The sequence below is a fragment of the Pezoporus occidentalis genome, unplaced genomic scaffold, assembly GCF_034315485.1.
Source record: "Pezoporus occidentalis ecotype Australia unplaced genomic scaffold, CSIRO_AGI_Poc_V1 ctg123, whole genome shotgun sequence".
Taxonomy (NCBI): Eukaryota; Metazoa; Chordata; class Aves; order Psittaciformes; family Psittacidae; genus Pezoporus; species Pezoporus occidentalis.
Window position 1 is genome coordinate 1,727,317 of NW_026913027.1, and position 20,294 is coordinate 1,747,610.

At 43.2% G+C, this 20,294-nt stretch overlaps 1 protein-coding gene across 3 annotated transcripts in view; it reads right to left on the bottom strand.

Moving 5' to 3' along the window:
- Nucleotides 1-20,294, bottom strand: part of GRIA3 (glutamate ionotropic receptor AMPA type subunit 3) — a 153,637-nt gene that overhangs the window by 14,503 nt on the left and 118,840 nt on the right. For 2 of the 3 annotated variants that reach the window (XR_009962548.1, XM_062607470.1), the window contains exons 13-14: nucleotides 5,978-6,225; nucleotides 5,303-5,417 (exon numbers count right to left, since the gene is read on the bottom strand). Coding sequence is in view for 2 of the 3 variants with exons in the window: in XM_062607470.1 (XP_062463454.1) it covers nucleotides 5,303-5,417; nucleotides 5,978-6,225 (363 nt within the window). In the remaining variant the exon portion in view is untranslated. The remainder of the gene's footprint in view (nucleotides 1-5,302; nucleotides 5,418-5,977; nucleotides 6,226-20,294) is intronic. The other variant, XM_062607471.1, reaches the window with a different exon arrangement.

Here is a 20,294-nt window from a genome sequence, read left to right on the forward strand (position 1 = left end):
AATTTATGGATATTAACCATTCAGCACCACAGTTATTATCCAAATGTGTCCAGGAGTCGTAAGTCTTTCTCTAAGATTCCTTATGGCCATGAAGGCAGGATTAGTACCTCTGCACGAGGCCTGACTCTCCCACAGCTAACACTGCACAAGCACGTTTCCTTGCATACTCAGCTCCACCTTCAACAAGGCAGCAAAGCTAGTTCTCGCAATGCTAAAGGTTATGCAGGCAAAACAAAGCAGTTCCTAATTCTCAGATGCCAGCCCTGACTCTACAAGCCTGGGCAACCTGCTCATCCCAAATTCTCATTCTGAGTCTCCTAGTAACAATCCCAGGAAAATACCCTCAAACAGCACAGATATTTCTGCAAACCAGAGCGGGCTCTCTGCCCTTCTTGGCAATGCTCTGAGATGCTCCAATGAACTCCTAGAGCATTAAGACTTCATTATTGGCACAAAGCATACACAGTATTATTTTCTAATATGCTATAAAATAATAGCTGTCAATTAAACAAATACTCTGATGTCTTCCTTTTAAAGTATTCTTTTGCTTTATCACTAAATTGCACAATACGATAATTTCATATTACTTTCCTAGCTCTGAGCATGAATTAGCTCTGTGCTACTGTCACTGGCTCTGACCAGCCATTTTGTCTTTTTTCCAGCTCATAACCCAGGCCTATAGAATGTGTGGCAAGTAAATTCATGCTGATTAACATAATTTCAAACAAACTGCTCAAATAAATTGAGTTGCATCTTTTTAAGATAGCTATTTCCTTAGGGAAACTTGGGAAATACTTCCTTGGGAAAATGTCCTCTTTAAAGCAGAGCACGTTTGGCAATGGCGCTCTTTAGATGTCAGGTATCATCTAAAGTAATGCAGAACAGATTTCTTCTAAAAATATGCCACTTAAAAAAATTATGCCACAAATGCTGATGGCTGTGCTGAAAATGTATCAAAGCAAAACAGCACAAAGAAATGGAGGAACAAATTCCATCTGCTAATGGCCATATTCCCATTTCGGAAGGGCTTGACAATGTGATGCTTTATGGACCGTGGCTCTGAGGGCAGAACTCAACTGGCACACTGGAAAAGTAACCCTGTGATTAAAAAGAAACAACTGAGAAATGGAGTAGTATTGCATCACGTGTCATTTCAGATGTACTCCAAAAGAGATATCAGCCTAAAAAGGAATATATTAAAGAAAGTAAGTCAAATAATTAGTAAGGAATCTTGGCATGCAAAATTGGCGAGATGGAGCACTCAAACATTCTCCTTCTGTGTTGGTTATCATTAAATGTTACCGGGAAGGTGTAAGAATACAAGAAATGTATCAACAGCAGAACTACAGAAATTTATCTTAGCAGAAAATTGTTCCTATGCAGCTGAATAATTAGTTTCACTTAAGTCACTCAGCCTGCTACCACCGTCTGCATCCCCTTTTGTCTACCGCTTGTTCAATTCCTATTCAGCCAGCACTCAGATAGGATTGTATAATAAACAAAATAATTAGTTTCCAAACTAAATCCAAATACACTGTAACATATTTCCTGGAATATGTTTGGCTTTTTTTTTTAATAACTGCTATTTTGCATTCTCTCACGATTGAGAACTCAGCTCACATGTACCGGAGAATCTGAAGATGGTATAATTTACCATGAATCCAACAGATGAAACTAAAACCATGCTCATTTAGGAGAACTAAGTGAACACATTCTGATGTATGTACCAGAATGTCTGCACCAGCCAAGTCAGCACACATATATTGACAAGCATCACAGACAAATCATGTATGGATGGAGCACATTCCCTTTTGGACTGCTTAAATAAGGACCAAAGGGTAACTCCGTTCACCAGGGCAGTATTGGCAGCAAGACACTGCAGGACAGACTGGCACCCTCTGCTCCACATCAGCGCTGGCATATACTGGTAGCACTGAAAATGAGACGTGTGTCAGCTTGGGCCTTTAAAACAATAAAACAGCACAATCTTTTTAGTCTTAAAGTACACATGGACCTCACAAACATGAGATGCTCCCAGGACTAACCTTGCAGTCTGTGTCACCAAACAGATCCCAAAACTTGTAGGAAGTCAGTATGAATACCTTTTCTTTTTCCTGCTACAAAACTCAAAATCCTTGTGAAATCTGAAGTGACTGTTTAATTCTCCACTGGTGATGAAGGCACAATAACAAGAGGTGAACTCACAACTCGGAAGCATTCATCTCCAAGTACAGGTGAACCACATGCTAACCGCAGGGAGGAGCTTAGGAGGGCATTTCTGGGTCCTGGGTCCTGTGCAGGACAATGCTGGGTACTGGCAGAAGTAAACAGGCTGCACACTTACCTCTGGCTTTCAGCACAAGCTCAAATATCAGACTGCACAGAGGAATTCAGTTTAAGACACTGGCACCATCAGTTTACAATGGCTCACAGCTACACACACCTCTTTGGCAGTAGATAGAAAGCAGCTGATTACAAACTCGGGACAGCTGTTTCCCAAGCCTGGTCTCTACTGGTGAAGCTGAGAGAGGTGTTCTGTCAGCTCAGCCGGTAGAGAAAGCTGCCCCGAGTGAGTAATGGTCCCTGTGCTGCCCTGTGAGATGGGGTGCAAGGTGTACATCTCTACTTGAGGAACCTTCACCACCCCATCCGCTCTGATCCCCCCAACTGCCACCTTCTTTAAGGGGAAAAAAAAGAACAATTTTGACATGACTCCTCTGAAATGCTCTATAAATGAAGCCATGTTCATAGAAACAACCAGAGAATGGGATGAGACGATGAGGGCAACTCAGGGTTCTGATAGGAGGAAGGAGAGGAGAGAGAGGTCAGTGAGTGTTGGGGCTGTTAGAGCCCAGAGGGCAGCACTAGTGCTCACCTTCTCAGGAGGGCAGCAGGGTGCCTGTGGGGCTGGGGACGCCTGAACTGGGCATTAAGTGGGCTGTGTGTGCCCAGGAAGGCATCTCCCCATCTGCTGCAACACCACAGCATTGCAGCCTGTGGCACTCAGTGCCTACAAAACACTACCTGGAAAGAAAGCCACCTTCATAACAAAAAAGCCCTTTGATTTACATCTCTGGAAAGAACAGCTAACCCCTTCTCTGCCTCCCCCAGTCTAGTCTTCGGTGGGAGGGTTTTTCTGACCCACATTCTCCTCCCTGGGGACTTCTGCCGTGCCCCCAAGAGGCAACGTCTGCAGCTCAAACAAACAAGCAGTCCTTCATCACAGCATGTTATGACAAACCGCAGAAAGACAGTGCTTTGTGATTTATGGATTAAACCAGCAAGGCACACACTGTGTTTGCACCCCTTCCCTCTTCCCTGGATACCGAACCATGCTACCACAGCACACCTGAATCCACTCCCTTAACATTACCTGACCAGAGCCAAGGGATGGCATTGCTCTTTGTAAAAGGTCTTCCAGCACAAGGAAAAAATAGGGCCCTGCCCTAATTGTGACCATTTTTAAATCCTGTTACATTTTCTGAGGGCTGAAAGTATTAGTGGGCTGGACTTAATTCAATGAACTCAAAGGAACGGAGTTCATTGAAGCTGCTTTGTACAAAGCGTTTTCTTTCATGGAGGCAGCATGAGACAATGAGGTGCTGGATCCCAGGAGAATGTTAAACATTTAATATACTGGCATGTATAACATTATTTATAAATGTTATGTGAAGGATGAGCAGCAGAGCTAGAAAGCATAAAACGCTCATGCTCATCTTCAGGCTGCTGCTGAGCACTGCAGACCTCCAGTTATTGATCAAACCTGAGTTCGAGAGCTTCTCCTTCCTTTATTATTACACAGTGGCTTGTGCTAACATCAGAGATGAGTAGCTGAGCAACTTGCTACGTAGCCAGCTGTAAGCAACTCTTATTAATAGAATGCAGCAGTAATTTGCAGTAATTGTCCGAAACTGCAGTTTACTGAAAATACTGTTATTATTGATTCTGCACCAAAGCTGGAGCATTTTCATAACAGAGATTAGGAGTTACTGTTCCTAAGGAACTGGTTTTACTAGCTGTAGGAGAGTGTCACTATGAAAATCAATCTCAGTGCTTTTCAGTATAACAGGGTATTTGAAATTAATTTACCTGTAATTCCTGTACCCAAGGTGACCAATTGTACCCAGCCTATTCTAGCTACAGCTTCTCCTCACCAGGCTAAAGACCACGGAAATTACCAGTGTTAAGGCTGGCAACATGAAAGCACACTGGTTTTGTAATACAGGAGCTCAAGAAAGCAACTTTGAAAGTGTCACTACCCTACAGGCTGCCTGGAAGGCTGAGGGAAGCCTTGGCTCAGCACAAGGCAGTGACAGCTTTGCCACTGCTGTCACTGGAGCTGGGAATTTAATTCATGCCTGTATGAAAAGCACAGCAAACACAGATGCAGTGCTCCTGCACAGGTGTGTGCAGAAGACTCGTCAGTGGCCTACCAAAGGTGACATTTGAATAGTCTAAGCAAAACTACCAAAGCCTCTTCCCTTGAGATTCATTTCCAGTTTTGTGCATCAACACACTTCCCTGCAGCAAGCAACATACCTTTCAGTTTCACCTACTGCAAGCTCTAGCTCCTTACGCATTACCATCACTGCTATTATTTTACCATTAACAGGTAACTGCCATCTATCTCTGTGTAACGTCTTTGCTACGATTGTCTTTTCTCTCAACCCCACACTGCAATTAGATGAGCAGCCACTCTTTCCTTTCCTGAGCTACAGACCCATACATGCAGCTCTCCTCCAGAGACAAGGCTTCTTCCCAGGACCCCTGGCGGCACCAGTTCAGCCCAGCAAAGCGGTGTGGGCTGGTACTCGTTTGCTTGAGCCCTCCCTAATGAAGGAGAAGGAAGCCCTCACCTCCATGTCTGTGCTGGCAAAAAAAAAGCCTCTCAAAAACCACTCTGCATCACAGCTAAAGCATGGGGAAGGACTGAAGCCTTCTCCTCAGGGCTTAGTATGGTGGCCAGATGTAAATGCCATACTAAGCCTAAGGTTCCTTGTACAGTTACAAGTACTGATTTGCTCTGTGCAGGTCCCACCAAGACTAGACTTTCTATCTGTTAGTTAAATAAGGTTTCCAAGCTTGACCAAGCCTGCTGATGATATTAAATAAGACCGTTTCTTTGAAAGAGCTACTGGCCGAGCAAATGGTTTTTCTTCCCCACCAGAATGATTCAAATGGTTTTAATGCACATTCTTTTTTGTGATTTTTGATATTTTTTTTTTGTCCTTGAGAAGTGAAATAACAGCCTTGCCGATTACTCTTTGCTAAGGTACCCGATTGTGGTGACATTGAGGCTGACCTTGGAGTCACCTCCCCCGCTGCCGCACTCTCCTTTGTCGTACCACCATTTGTTTTTCAATTTGTCCAAGAGGCCTTGCTCATTCAGTTTTAATACTGCCAGGTTAACAGCATTTCTTGAAACGATAAAACATAGCTTGTAAGAAAAAATGCACAAATGCTTAGGAAATCGTAACGTATAAAAAAAGGAGCACAAGAGGACAAATTGGCTAAAATTTCACAGAACGTGGAGCTATCAAAATGTCTGTACAGCAAATACAGGGTTAAATATTGGAAGGTGGCATGGAGGATAACATCTGCTCAAAACTGAAGTGTGCGGGATGGGGAAATCGTCTTTGAGAAAAAAAGTAACAAGAACACCACATCATGCAGTTAACATTCGTCACATATGGCAGGTTAACTCGGCTTTTACCATTTAAATTGAAAAAGCCATTGAACTGTAAAATTAAAACAGCAACAAACAATCAGAGAGGACAACACGAAGAGAACACTAAAAAAAATGGATGCATTAAATAACCGAAACCATAATTTACCGTCTTATTTAACTCCATGGAATATTGAAGATTTTAAACTTTAAAGTTACCTCAAAATCCACAAGAAAGAAAATGACAACACAATACATCAGGGTAGGTGGAATACTATAACAACATGGATATTGTTATATTATTCCACCCACCTTAATGCTGAGCCTTTGGGGGTTGCTACACCATAGCCCTTGGAATCCAGGTTGCCGCCAACTTTCATGGTGTCGCAGGGCTTGCGCTGCTCAATGTACTCATTCATCGTGGACTCCAGCAGGAAGGCAAACTTCCCCTTGGACTTCCGCACCCTCGCCACCCCGTCCGCCGTCGTCTTGGTGAACACGGAAGGCTCGGCTGACTTCATGTACGACCACATCTTCTCGTAGACGGCTATTTTTGACCTCTGGGAGAGATGAAAGGAGGGAAATGGAAGAACCACGTTGGGACGGGCACAAGGCTGAGCTCCTTGGGCTTAGCTCAGCGGTATAATGAGCACCCTATACCTGATTAACAAATAAAGAAGTCAAGGTAGCTTGGAGAGAGACACATTGCCCCTGAATAACAACCAAGCCATAAAATGGTTGGGGAGGGGAAAACACCTCTCATTTATTTATTTTACTAATTGCCATGTAACTGGCAGTCAGAATGAGAAACAGCGTGTGCCCATCCCAGCGCCTCAGTTCCTGCTCTGCGGTGGGTTTAACCGCCTGCATGCTGCTCTGCTACTGAACCAGAGGGAGCTCATTACATCCTAGCTCATTCATCACGGCCAAGAGATGCAGAAGAAGCCTCTCCTCTCCACAGCAACCCTCAGCACTGGTTTTTGGTGCTAGCCTGCAGCTAGGAAACACCGACATTTGCTTATTACAAGTTCCCACCAAGGCAGGAGTCCTCTTTTCACAGCAGCGATGTTAGGTCTATGATACAGAAATCCAGGACAGCTTTTGTGGCTTCTAAAAGTGGTGCCCATATAAGAGATACACAAATACTAATTACAAAAGCCTTTATGAAGCAATAGTAAAACTTTCAAAATTCAGTTTCACATTTTCCTAAGACAACAAAAACAAATATTAGTAATAAGCTGAAAAAAACTTCCTGTTAACTGCAGGCATGTCATGTAGATATATCTGTTTTCTCCCATTTTCCTCATTTTGAGACTGAGCCAATCCTAACAGCCTCTAGCTCAGCATACAGGTTTTGTAAACCTGGCAATGTTGAGAAATGTGTTACTTCCCCTTCTCCCTCTTCCCAACCAGTAACATTTAAACCGCCCTCAGATCTTAAAGCCACCTCCAGACTCTTAAGCATTCGTATCCTGGACTACCAGTTAAACTTTTCTGCTTGGTCGACAGAAGGCTGTAATGCCAACTGTCTAAAGTCTAGAAATCCAAAGGATTTATATAAGGCTTTTGGTCCAAGCTGTGGGTATCTGGAATTTATGCCTCCTACTCCTTGCTAGTTTCCTGTCCATAGTTTTCCTTGCAGAATGGGAATGAGGCAGGCAGTAGCTAAATCTAGTTTGAATTTAACTAACTTGTGGCAGAAGACTGTTAATGTCCATCAGCTTGACGACTGAGACACGTTTCCTCCTTATTCTGGACAATTTAATGTGTCTTGAGTAATGCAATGCTTAACAACCAGCCTCCAAACATTGTGCCAGGAGTAAGCCCTGCCTTCACCCTTCTTCAGATTAACACGCTCAGCTAGTGTTGCTATGATGGATGGAGAGTAGCACAGAGGGCAAGATTTTATTTTAATTACCCTTCTTGATGAGCTGAAAAACAAGTGAAAATGCAAACCAATTAAAATCAGCCCAATCAACAATAAGAAATCAGAGAGACAACAATACAGCACAGCTTCATTAGGAGCTGGCTGGGTGGTGGGTGTGAAAAACAAGCAACAGGGATTTTGACTGAGAGCACTGTTTGGCCTGATGGGCTGTACGACTGCATTTGTCCAGCATCTGGAGTGAAGAAGTGGTGAGAGAAAGTGGGATATAAATGGGGCCTGAAACGGCCCTTACACTGGTAAAACCCTGTTTTGGTGGGGAGTGTGGTTGCTTGCTGCCTCCACCAGCCTTGGGCCATTGGGTTTGGGCAGAGGCAGCTCTGAGTCCCAAGGTACAAATACAGCTTTACTCTATCTCTCAGCAAGCTAAAGTGGTTAGCATTCAAAAACTGTGCTTCATTACCTATGCTTTTGCTTGTTTTCCTCTGCAGACCATGCCTTTAACTACACAGATAAACCAGAATTTCTTTTCCTTTTCATCTCCTAACTCTTACCGGAATGTCTGTCTTTAGCAAGTTCTTTCATACCCTTTTCCAGCTGGCCAGACTACCTAAAAGCAATTGCCAATACAACTGTGCATTATTAATAATAACAGTTATCTGATGAGTGCCAACAGCATGCTCAGGGCTGCAAATGGTCCAAGCACACTCCCTGCTTCAAGGGCAAAGTGTGAATATCATCATTCATGCTTCAAAAGACCAAATTCCACGACTCAAAACCAGATTTCTTTTCAGCTTTAACAAACAGCCTAAGCTTTATAGTTTGTTCCCTTCACTTAACTCTTTTGGATGATGTAGCTAATAAAACAGTATATTTCTATGTGATCATTGCCCACCTCATATTCTGCCAAATGGGATTTTCATAGTATCTTGTTATTATCAAATTAACTGAATGAGTATAGTGGTCTGATCTAGTAGAAGTAGACAAAAATGCAGGCTGGAAATAAACACAGCAGGTATTGACGGGGAAAGGTCAAAATAAGATGCATGGTGTGCATGTTGGTTTTGGAGCAGCCAGAGCCTGGCTGGGGGAGTCTGGATGAGCATCCGTGGGTGTTCCTGGAGTGGGGACCAGGGAGGTAACGGGCTCTGGCCACTGAGTCCTGCTTGGTCAGTGCTGCTCTCTGCAGCCATTCCCCTAAATCCATGAGGCCAAAATAATGATTTATGATGAAGCATCTTAGAGAAAGAGACAGGGGCACCAGAGGAGCTGTGAAACCTGCAAACCTCCTCAGAAATGCTGCATTTTACGCCTGCAAAATGACATCAAACAGCTTGACTAAAGATGGTCAAAGATGTAAAAAGATGAAAGACAGTATTTTTGGTAAATATTTTCCTTTTTCCAATTTTCCAATTGTCTCCAAAGAAAAAACAGACCAGAAAACTCAGAAGCCCCTAAAAGACTTTCAGAAAAGGAAAATTTATTTTCTTTCTAAGTGTAAAGCTGCAAATCCTGTGCTGAAAGAACATTATCACCCATCTGTCCTCCTCTGCAGACATTCCTGCCTGCGAGTCCCTCCAGGAGTCTGACACCTGCAAGAGGGGCCAGACAGGAGCAACCAGAGAGAAAGGATTTACACTCTGAAGTAAGGTACGGTCTGACAGATCTGCTAGAGTTCAGTGGCAGTAAAACATTTTTCCCTCTCATTAAAGTGTTACTTCTAAAGGGATATTTAGAAAAAAAGCTTAAAAGCAGATATTTAAACCAATTCAAAGCCCATAACTGCAGTAACTCCCTATGCTCTGCAACTCCTATTTCATTTCTTTGATATTGCTCTCAAGAAGTCTGCCACACACATTTCCTCAGGATTTCAAGGGGATATTATTATCACTTTTTTTTTTCTTAAAAGCAACATTTTTAGTGTTTCATCCAGGCCCTGGGACACATTAAAGCGTCTTTTCATTATGGCAGCCTTACTGCGGATATAAATAGAGCTGGCCTTTGCTTTGTCGATAATGCTGGCTTTTTCTTTATGTGGAGATGCTTATGCAGAAGTATGAGCCACACGCACCTCAGCACCTCCTCGTTCTGAGGAGTCACTTCATGTTACTCACTCATGTACCTCAATGCACACTGCTTCTGGGGAGCAGTGCATTCAGTCTAAAAGAAGGTGCTAATTCAATTAGTCCACAATTTTAACACTGTCTGTCATTCCCATTCTCCTAGTTTTGGTGTGTGTTTGGCTCCAGTACTGAAATGAAAAACCAAACAAACCCACGACATGCTGCAGCATCAAGAAGTGCAGCTGGACAGGGTGCGTGTGCAGTAGGCAGCGGGAATGAGGCAGCTTTACCTCTGCAGTTATTTCTTCAATCCATTCAACAATAAAACCCCAGCAACCAGGCTCCAGCTGAGTGGGACCAGACGCCTTAGGTTCACTTTTGCACATCCCAAACTGCCTACAGATATATTGCACATCTTGGATGATTCCTTGACATTGGTTAAATCCATCTCTAAAATATCTCTGTGGCTGAAGCCTTCTCCCACTGACCGAATTACCTTTCCCCCTCTGCAGGCAGTTGTCTCACACTTCTGTGATAAGTGACATTGTGTCACCTCCTCCATTACCAGGTAGCAGAGAAGCTATACTATTTGAAAGAAACAGCATTTTCCCCTCTCTACTTACAGTATGTTACAGGGATGCCCTTTGCCTGTTTTAGAATGTTTTGCCATCTCTGCCACTTTCTCTGCAACCTGCAGGTCTTCTTCAAAATGCCCATCTCATGCACCCTGCTGGGATATTTTATTAAAGTGACCAAAATGCTCTTTTGTTTCTTGCAACAGGCACCAGGAAATTAATTCTCAGCAGTCAAGCTCAAACCGTTTATAGGTGACTGTTGTTGACCAGGCAGTCATGAGCCAAACCCACCCAAACCGATTTTACTTTTAAAATTAATTTATGCATTCTCCCTTTACTCTGTATGTTTAAAATTTCAGACTACACTGATCTTAATTTTCTTACCTCTGTCTTCAAAACTAAGTGATAGATAAGCTTAAATAAAAGTGATAAATAAACTTAAATAAAACAGGGAGGTGAGAAAGAGAGAAAGTCCCCCCAGTAATCCAAGAGGTAGGCTATAAGGAAGAACAGGAGATTGCTTCATGCTGAGCAATATCAGTGTAAGAAATGGAACAGGTGATGGGAGAAGATCCAGAAGGATGCCAGCTACAGCTGCCTGGTCTTAAGGCTGGGCCCAGGCTACGTAAACTTTAACACACTTTGGAGTTGGCCAGCATTCACTGAAATGCAGTAAATCCAACAGGGAAGTGCAGCAAATGGGAGTGAGACAAGTGCAAAGTGGATGAAGCATCCTGACCACAGTATGCACACAAAGGTTGGAAGAGACATCAACAAAGGGCCTAAAGCAGCAAAGGTAACACATTCCTCTGCTACATCAGCCCAGTGACCACTTTACAGCTCTTTAACTAGGGAAATTTATAGCCCTAAGTCAGACAGGTGCTGCTGATACAAAACACAAAGGTCTGCACTAAAAACAGTGCAGGTATTTAATCTGCATAATACATGCTGCCTTTATATACATGCACACCTCACTGATATGAACTTGGGTAGTTAAGTGTGAACCTTAGCTTCATTATCATCACTCAATGCTTTTCTTCCTCATGTGCAATTAGCTTTCCTACAGCAACTAATGAATCCAGTAGCCTATGATCCATTAAAAAGCAAGTTATTAGACAGGAGTGAAAACATGCCAGAAGACTGCCTTGGCATCACTGCTGGTGCCTGGCCTGGAGATCACTTTGCAATCCACTGGTTTTAGGAAGTTGCTTTCTTGGACTTTCAATATGGCAAACTGCAATGCAGTGGCGACCACTGTCTTGCTTTTCTGGGTAAGGCTTTGATCTGATGCCTTTCTGCCCCACCACGTTGGGTCAGCTCTGCCTCCTTGAGAGGAGCTCTGGCACATGCATAATGATGCGACATTAATAATAAGAACATGATTAATAAGGTTCCTCTCTCTGAGATTTCCAAGCTTTTTACTGAGAAGGTAAAAATAGCTCTCACAAAGGCCAGAGGGCACAATTAGTCCCCTTTCCCAAGCACAGACATGAAAGTACAGCTGTCATTTACTGGAGGTTATAGGGCAAAGTGTTAACAGATCAATGTCACAGCTTTTAGCCACAGATAAATTGTGATGTCAGCAATTTACTTACCTATATGGACAGAAAAATCAATCCCATCATTACACAAACCTTTTGTGTTTATTACATTCTTGGCAGAAGAAATTAGGTCAGATGCCATGGGCACGCACAGGGCATCTCTCTTTCAGCACGGCGAACCCCCCCAGATCTACTAAACTCTACCCACGGTTTGTGAATTGGTGGGATGCTATAGGAAAGCAAGGTTCAAGCACGTGTAAGTAAACTGGCCTGTATATTTGCAGAAATACACAGATCTTTGATAACATAGGCATAAATGTAAAAGAAAAGGTGAACTGGTGAATAACAGTATTTCACAGTGAAGTCTGTGATGGGAGACACTGTCAAGTTGGTTTGTTTTTTAAATTAATGATGCCATAACTTCTGCTCTAGAAATGGCATTTTCCTTTCCCAATTGAGGCAGCTTGGAAATTGAAGATCAGAAGAGCTGAAGGATCAGACCCATGAACCCTGGGCTGCCTGCTTTGCCCTAAGATCCCTTGTGTTCCATATCAAGATTCAGACAACTCCTATACGGGGGCTGTGGGGACAGTTGCTGTCTTTTGAAGGCAGCCCTCTGAACCCACAGGCAGTGTTTCTTGCCTGACCAGAGCAGGGATAGGAGTCCAGTAGGAGCTCACGGAGGAGGCAGTGATGGAGAAGGAGGGTCAAGGGCAGCTATGCACACAGTGCAGCCAGAAAGCAGCCTGCAAAGAGCCCCTCCAGGCTTCAGCAACACTACAGTATTTCCACACCTGACATACACACTGGCCTGATTACAAAAGGAACTTTATCCTATAAAAATAACACAGTATTGGAGGAGTTTTCTTTTGGGACTCACTTCCTGTGCATCATGGTCATTTTGAAAACATGAGCTTTGGCAGCAGGCAGGTAATATGCTCTGGCTGCTTTAACAGGCATCTTTTCTGGAGTGAGCTGGGCTCATACTAACTCAGACAAGCAAGGAGTCACTCTGACTGTAACTGGACATCACTGACATGGCAGTAACAGTCTAAGCAGCACAATGTAAATCAAGATTTTAAAATGTCCTTTCATCCACAACACTGAACTTCAGACTATGCTTATATTCATCCCCTCACTTTACTGCTGCCATTCATTCCTCCTTGCTGCAATACTGATCGAGAAATTAAAATGAAAGTCTTCACCAAGAGACAAGCTGCCTTTGTAAACCCCCTGTGATCCATGGCCAGAGCCAGAGCCCTAACCGAGGAAGCGCACTGCACGGCTGCATGGGGAGACAGCAGGGGATGGGTGCAACAGGGATCTGCATGGCTGGGCTGTGACATGTGTCTGTCTGCCTGTCTGCCTGCCCTGGGAGCAGGAGGCAGCATGCACCCAAGCTGGCTGGAGGGAGCGATTATGTCAGCCTCCAGGCTAAGGGGCATCTCCCCAGCAGTGACATACTGAGCAAAGCAGTCCTGTCTGCACAGCTGAGCAGCACACCAGCCCCGCTCTGGATTTGGCCCGTAATAAATTAACAGAGAACGGCGTTTCCAGCACATGGTCTGAACACTGTCAGGTCTAATGAGTCTGCAGCTCCAGACAGAACAGGCCAACATACAGGCAATGATGGAGAAATCCCAGTGGACTGCAAGAGGGGATGTTTCATATTCACATCATCAGAGTTTCTAAACCTTCATGTATTTTCTAATTATGCAAAAGTAACAGTAGCAGTGCTGTGAGTAATTTATCAGCACCCATGTATTTTAAATGAATCCCTAGTAAGGATGTATTAATGTTACAGAGCAGCATTACATAAAGCAGGAGTGACTTGAAAACCCAGGGTCCTGGCTGTCTTGAGCAATGTCATTATCATTATCACAGAGCTGCTCTCCAAAAAGTAGAGCATTCAAACAGCAAGTGATTTCGCCCCGAGGCGCTCTCTGCTTGCCACTGTGGTGCAGACACAGTTACAGGGTTAACCCACTGCTGGCTGCTGTGCCAGGCTCTGCCGTGGGCTGCATTCACACACAGTGCCTGATCCATGCAGAGCGGTCACCTCAGCTGCACAGCCAGAAACCCTGTTCTTACAGAGATCAACTTCTGAGCAGCATCGAGACATTGGTGAGCTGGAAAGCCTAAGCCACAAACACAAGCAGAGCTGACAGCCAAATGCCATCTGTTATTGAAAACAAAGGAGAGATTTATTCAACTATTTGTTATTAAGTGTTAACTGAAAGCTCTGTTAAATCCTAGCTGCCTGCTGAAATTAGTAAAATGGTTCAGCCACCTAAACTCCAGCACCACCCAGCGCTTCCTTTCCAAGGAGCGGATGATGGATGAACTGTTAATTTTAGTTCCTGTAAGGATAACATATTCCTCTCCAATCTATAGGCTTAAAGACATAGATCACTTCATGGGAAACTATTTCTTTTGTAATTATGTCACATTTGATTTCCTGCTGTCTTTAGCCATGTGACAGAAAGGAGATTCAACAGATTAAGGGAAAGAACCCCCACAAGTAGACCATTTACTATTCATGCAATGGAGAGGCTGTGATCTCTCTGCACGTGTACATCCACCTTTTCATATGTGTGCACACCCCCACCAATATCAAACAGGGAAGGGAGAGGCAACATTTTTCACACTTCCTGTGTTGGAAAACAGTTAAAACCCCAGCACTTTTTCTTATTAATTGCTGCCACATTGTCTATCAAAGATCTATACAGCTCGTATTTGAAGCTATCATTTTTCTGTGATGTTCTGATCTTTGAAGTCCCTAAATTCAACCACACTTCAATATTTTTGTCAGGCATTTGTTTTGATGACTGTGTTGTTTTGCTCGATGCCAAGAACACAGAAAGCTTCAAACTGCTAATCACAGTTTTATCCAAAGGCAAAAGCAATGCATTTGTATGAACGCTGTGCTAGAAACAAGTCCTTCATCTTCACTAGCAAAATAAATGTTGAAATTAAAAATCAAAGAGTTTAACTACAGATGAAACCCTTCATGGTGCATGCACGGAATTCACTGTGGTGTTTTTAATAGGCTCTAATGATGCTCTCAATATCATTTGATTGCACAGAATGCATAAAAATCGCATGGCAGCTACTGGTTCATAATTCAGGGCTTTTCCTTCCTGAGACCACTGGCTGGGAGAATTTATTTCCCTTACCTTTTGTCTTCACACAACCCTATCATCAGAGGAAAGCAATGAGCTCTTTATCTTACAACTGGGTGTAACATGCTAGTGCTTCAGAACGCATTACAGTCATTATGTCTGCCTCTGTCCCCAGTGGCTCTGACTGCCCTGCCACATCCTGCTCTTCCCACGGAGGGACCATAACAGTGTCCTCCCTGCCCGCTGCCCGCTGGGTGGGAGGCCAGCAGCACTCTACCCTTGGAGCCAGGAGGGACTCAGTGGGGTCACTGGTGCTGCTCCAGCCCCAGCTCATGCAGCCCATTACAGAACACTGCATGAGCAGGAGGGAAGGTTTTAGTTACCCCAAGTGTTTTTTGTGGAGAGCGTTTCAAAATCCTTAAGCTATAGGTTTTAATTTCTGAGGAATTTGGGGTCAATATGTTCATTTGCTCTTTCACGGTTTTTGTCAGGTAAATGTTGATTTTCTGCTTGGGTACTCACCTGTCTGGTGTTTTTTTCTATTCTTTTGAACAAATCGTTTTCTATATCGGCTTTACTTTTACCAGCTAAACAAGCTGTACTTAAAGATCCTTCCAAGAGGTACATCAACAGTCCCCTTACCATATTTAGATGCTTTTTCTGGTACCCATTTTCACGTCAGAGCACCCTTCCTCAGTATAGGCACCCAGAGCTGCAGACAGAAATGCAAAGCCTATTGCCAGGGCATCTCATGCTTTTCTATCTGCTCTTGCTGAGCTATCCAGACTTGATGAAACCAAGAAGATAGAAAAAGGAGAACATCTTACAGACTGTCCCTAGCATGACTTCCTGCATCCTAACAATTGTAGTTTTAGATCATGTTTTATGTATACACAAAGTCCAGAAAGTCCTCACATCTGAACCTGGCTTGGAAAGAACCAGTTTTTGAGAAAACAGATGAAGAGGAATTTCAAGTACTGAATGTGTCCACAAAGGCATAAAAGAACAGTATCGCCTTCTCACAAAACATTCATTAAGGGCAAAATATTATGGAAGTGTTTGGGTAGGCTATCCAAGTGTTACAAGAAGTGAAGCTTTCACACAGAAGGCACAAGGAAAGCATGTGCAGACTCCTTGGTGTCCCCAAGTTAGCTCTAACTCCCATGTGTCCTAAGACTTTAGCCTTAGCTGTGAATTTCATGCCGTGGTGCAAAAAAATCCTAAAAATAATATCTAAGCTGTGCTTGAAGGCTGTCAGCCTGTTTAACACCTCCAGGCACTGAGCCTAAAGTCTGTATGAACAGCAGAAGCAATGTCAGTGTCAAACTCTCTGTCCAATACCGATGAACAACAGTGCCATGTAGAAGTAATCAACTGTAAGAGCAGGAACCATCACGTCCAAAGGATCTTTGGCCTTTCTACTGAAATTTTTAACTAGCCTGGAAATTAATGCCATTTCCAGGAGAAAAAAAAATAGGAGCTGACTTCAGAGCAGCAAGTCCTTTCATCTGAGGCACGTGGGAGCCGCAGGATAGCAGAGTCATTTTGTCAGGGATATCTTGAAACTACTGCTAACAAAAATACAAAGTTGTACAATACAATAAGACCAGGCCTTTGAGGCCTCCTTTTTCCTTAGTTTCAGCTAACAGTGATTAGCTACATCAGTAATGGTGTGATAAGAGTCGCCTTCAATTTCTCACAAAAGAGAGAAGGACCTAATGCAAAATCTTGCTACGTGTTACCCACCTCAATATTTCAACCTCTAAAGCCTTGTCACATCAGACCAATTTTGAGGACACCTGAAATATCAGGTTTTCAGTAGAGTGTACTAGCCGGTCAGCTGTGTTTGTCAATGATCAAACACACACTTTGAAAGTTACTTTACAGAAGCCTCTTAACACAGATACCTGCTATCAACTGAAAGAGACCATCATAAATTCAAGAGCAATTTATATTTCTATGCGTCTAGAAACATGTTCTGCTTCTACTGAAGTTTTAAATACAGCCAAGTTTACATAAGAATTACTAATTGGTTGTAAAGGTCATGCCTTTTGAATATATGCATATTGGAGGTGTAAAATGTATTAGACTGTGCTATTATACTTAGGCTTAGTGCTGAATTTGGATTAAATGGTGTTATATTGATTTGATGAGCTACTCAGATACGCTGAAGCTTTAATTGAATGTATTAGAAGATGTTAATTCTAACAGATACACCCTCAAAAGTAGTAGCTTAGTGATTTGAAATTGTTTTCTAGTACAGGCCTCTGCCAGTTTTCAAGAAAGAGAAAGGTATTTTTGAGTCCTTAATCTGAGACTATATGCTAATAAATATCTAAGATATCTTTCTTTTCCTTTTCAATATGGATGAGTGCCCTTTGTAAGCCAGAAGGGAACGGATGTAATGTATTGATTGCCATTTAAATGCCTTTATAAGCTCATTAGTGAAAAATGGAAAATGTTTCTGAGCAGAAACAAGCAAGTACCATGAAAATAGAGGAAGGCTCATATGATTCTTAGATATACATTAGACAAATGCCCTGATGCAGAGAGACATCAACAAGTGAGAAGTGTGAATGATGCCTGTTGTGAAACTGCTATAAAGAATAGGCTCTCTTGTTGTGAGAACAATGTCACACTGACAGCGGATGTTGTGCACACTTGAAACTGCAATGGTGTATCTAGATTACCCACATAGCTGGGATAGCCTCTATCTGGGAGACACTGTGATGTTTAGGGAAACATCCAAGAGTATAAAATAGGTCACTAGCTGGAGTCTGCCCAGGTCTGAAGTGGCTGAAAGTCATCACCATCTGTGCATCTGAAATGAGGTGCTGGTATCAGTCCAGTTCCTAGCAGGTAGGTATCCATGCTGTAAAAGAAACCTTCAGAAGCAATCCTGGTTGTAAATGGGTTGGCAGAAAGGAGCCATGGACTGAAGGCTCTCAAGGAGCTCCTTGTAGCACACAGACAAGATGGTGGGTATTTGGAGCTCATTCATGTGTAGTCCCTCTATAATGTCTTAGTGGGCAATTATTCTTTGCTGTTGTCAGTCTAGTTCCTTTCACTGACTAACAGCAGCCATTAAGATCACTATCTGACTAATATCTTTGAGAAACATTTTAGCTTAACAGCTCTAGGAAGAGATATACCCATACAAGGTTCTTTATGGGATCTTGGAGAGGCTGTCCTGGCCTCCTATGTGAAGTCATGGCCCAGCTACAAAGCCTCTACACATGTGCTGACCTCCTGCTCTTGCATCTCTTGGGAAGATTTAGCTACTTCTCACATGCCACAGCCAGTGGCATGGGCTACTGGTAGAAGTAAAGACTGCACTACCTTGCGCAGGTAGCCATCCCCTCAGTTAGAAGCTTCCTTTCTCACTGGGAGATGATCCTGACCCACTCAGCCAACTGTTACTTAAACTGGTTAAATGCTGGTGGGGAATGGATTGAAGAGGATATTCCCTTCACAGAGAGAATAAGCATCACACTGTACCAAGGAGAACTCACAGTTTTGACTCAGACCACTATCACTCCCACTGATGCGCTAGCAGTGAGACAAGAGCTTACAGGGAGAGAAGTATCCCAAACCACAGAGCAGGCATAGTCTGTGCAGCAGGGCCTCAGAAACCAAGTGTCCTCCAAGAGTTATTTCAAGTTTCAGCCGTCATTACCGTCTTATTAAGGAGCTAATAAAGACTGTACAACAAAGTATTTATGTGAACATATGCATTTAATCTAAGGCAAAGCTTTTGCCCTTCTCAAATCAACTGAAGAAGACTCTACTTACAACAGTTTCATGGCTGCATCACTCTATTCAAATTAATTACTCTGCAAAAGTTAATACAACTGAAATGATGTTGTGTGTCTTGAGAATGCTGAGGAGAGAAAACACCACTTAGGGCCCATTCTCCTTCCCACTTGGCTCATCACCCAGAGCAGGCACTACATCCCGCTCCACCACTGCTGGGCTCCACTCTCCTCCTTTCTCATCTGCCTCCTCTCCCTGCCTGATGGAGCTGCCAGCTCCTGACAGATCCTCCTCATTTACAGCCCTGCTTTCTCCAGCACCAAGAGAGAGTCACAGCTCATCTCAAGACTATTAACAGCACAACAAAGTATTCATGCATTTACTAGACTTTGTATCCTTTCACACGAAACACTCATTCCTTTGATCTCTGGGTGAGAAGGGATTTCCTTGTTATGTCAAACCATTAAGGAAATGAAGATACACCCCCACACAATCCCTCTTTCTGTATTAATGGTAACAAGATATTCAAAATAAGATTTTTTACCCCCTAAGAACAGTACAGTGACTGTATACAGCACCAGTGTTTCTAATCAAGCTGTGCTACCTCTTCTGACAGGGCTACTCCACTGTTTTTTGTGGTGCAAATAACACTGCCTCAGATTGATAATTAAACGGAATGCAAATTTTTACACACTTGTCACCCTTACAAGGTCAGTGTTTATCTGGCAGCATTTTAATACAAACAGGAGCCTTTGCAACACACCAGCCACCACAGTTAATTAAGAATTACCGAGCATCTGTTTTTACATGAAGTCAGAGTGCCAAAGCATTATAAAATACCTTTGATTCACTTCTACCTTTACGTCAGACTCATACACACATGTATCTGTATGAATTTCATGAAGTTCATGTACTGAAATTTTAAGTAAATGCAAGGATCTCTCACTCAGTATTTATCCAAGGAGCCCTCAGTACCCCATCAGCCTACAGCAGCAAGGTTTTTTGTGTCCCCCCTCCCTCACACTTGCACCTGGGCAGTATCCGTGACAGGCAATGATTAGTGCTGCAGCGCTGACCACTTTTCTACAAAAAAAAAATGTTGGTTTGAATGGCATCTGATTGGCACTGCTGAGAGAGAACCAAGAGCTCCCTGAAAGTGCTGAGCATCTCAGTTTGCCCTTAGAGAGGCAAGAAATAAGAGCTTTTCAGGTCACAGCATTTTTAGCTAGATAAAAGTGGTCTGAAGTTGTATTTGGAGTTTTTAATGACCCTCACCAAGTGCTCTGCAGTTCAGCTTGTGGCTTGGCAAGTGAAGAAAGGATGACCTCAAATAAAAGTGTGTACTTCCCCCTACTTCCAAATATTGCAAACCCAGCATCTCCCTAACCAAGGTGAACACACACCAGTGTTCTGGGGTACAAAAGTTTCATCCCTGATGCTGGCCCCTGCCATACACTGGCAGACAGTGAAGACAGAGCAACAGCAACTGCAGCAATCCATGCACACACAGAAATGAACAGCAACACGTGCCTCCTGTCCCCCTTCTCATTCTGGCAAGTGAGCATCGACAGCGGATGGTGCTAATGGCTGCCAGCTGGGCAAACAGAGCAAGTAGGTCAAGAGCATCACTCCTGCAAGAGTTTTCCTCGCTCAATATTGTGAAAATGACTGCATTACTGCTCATCAGACA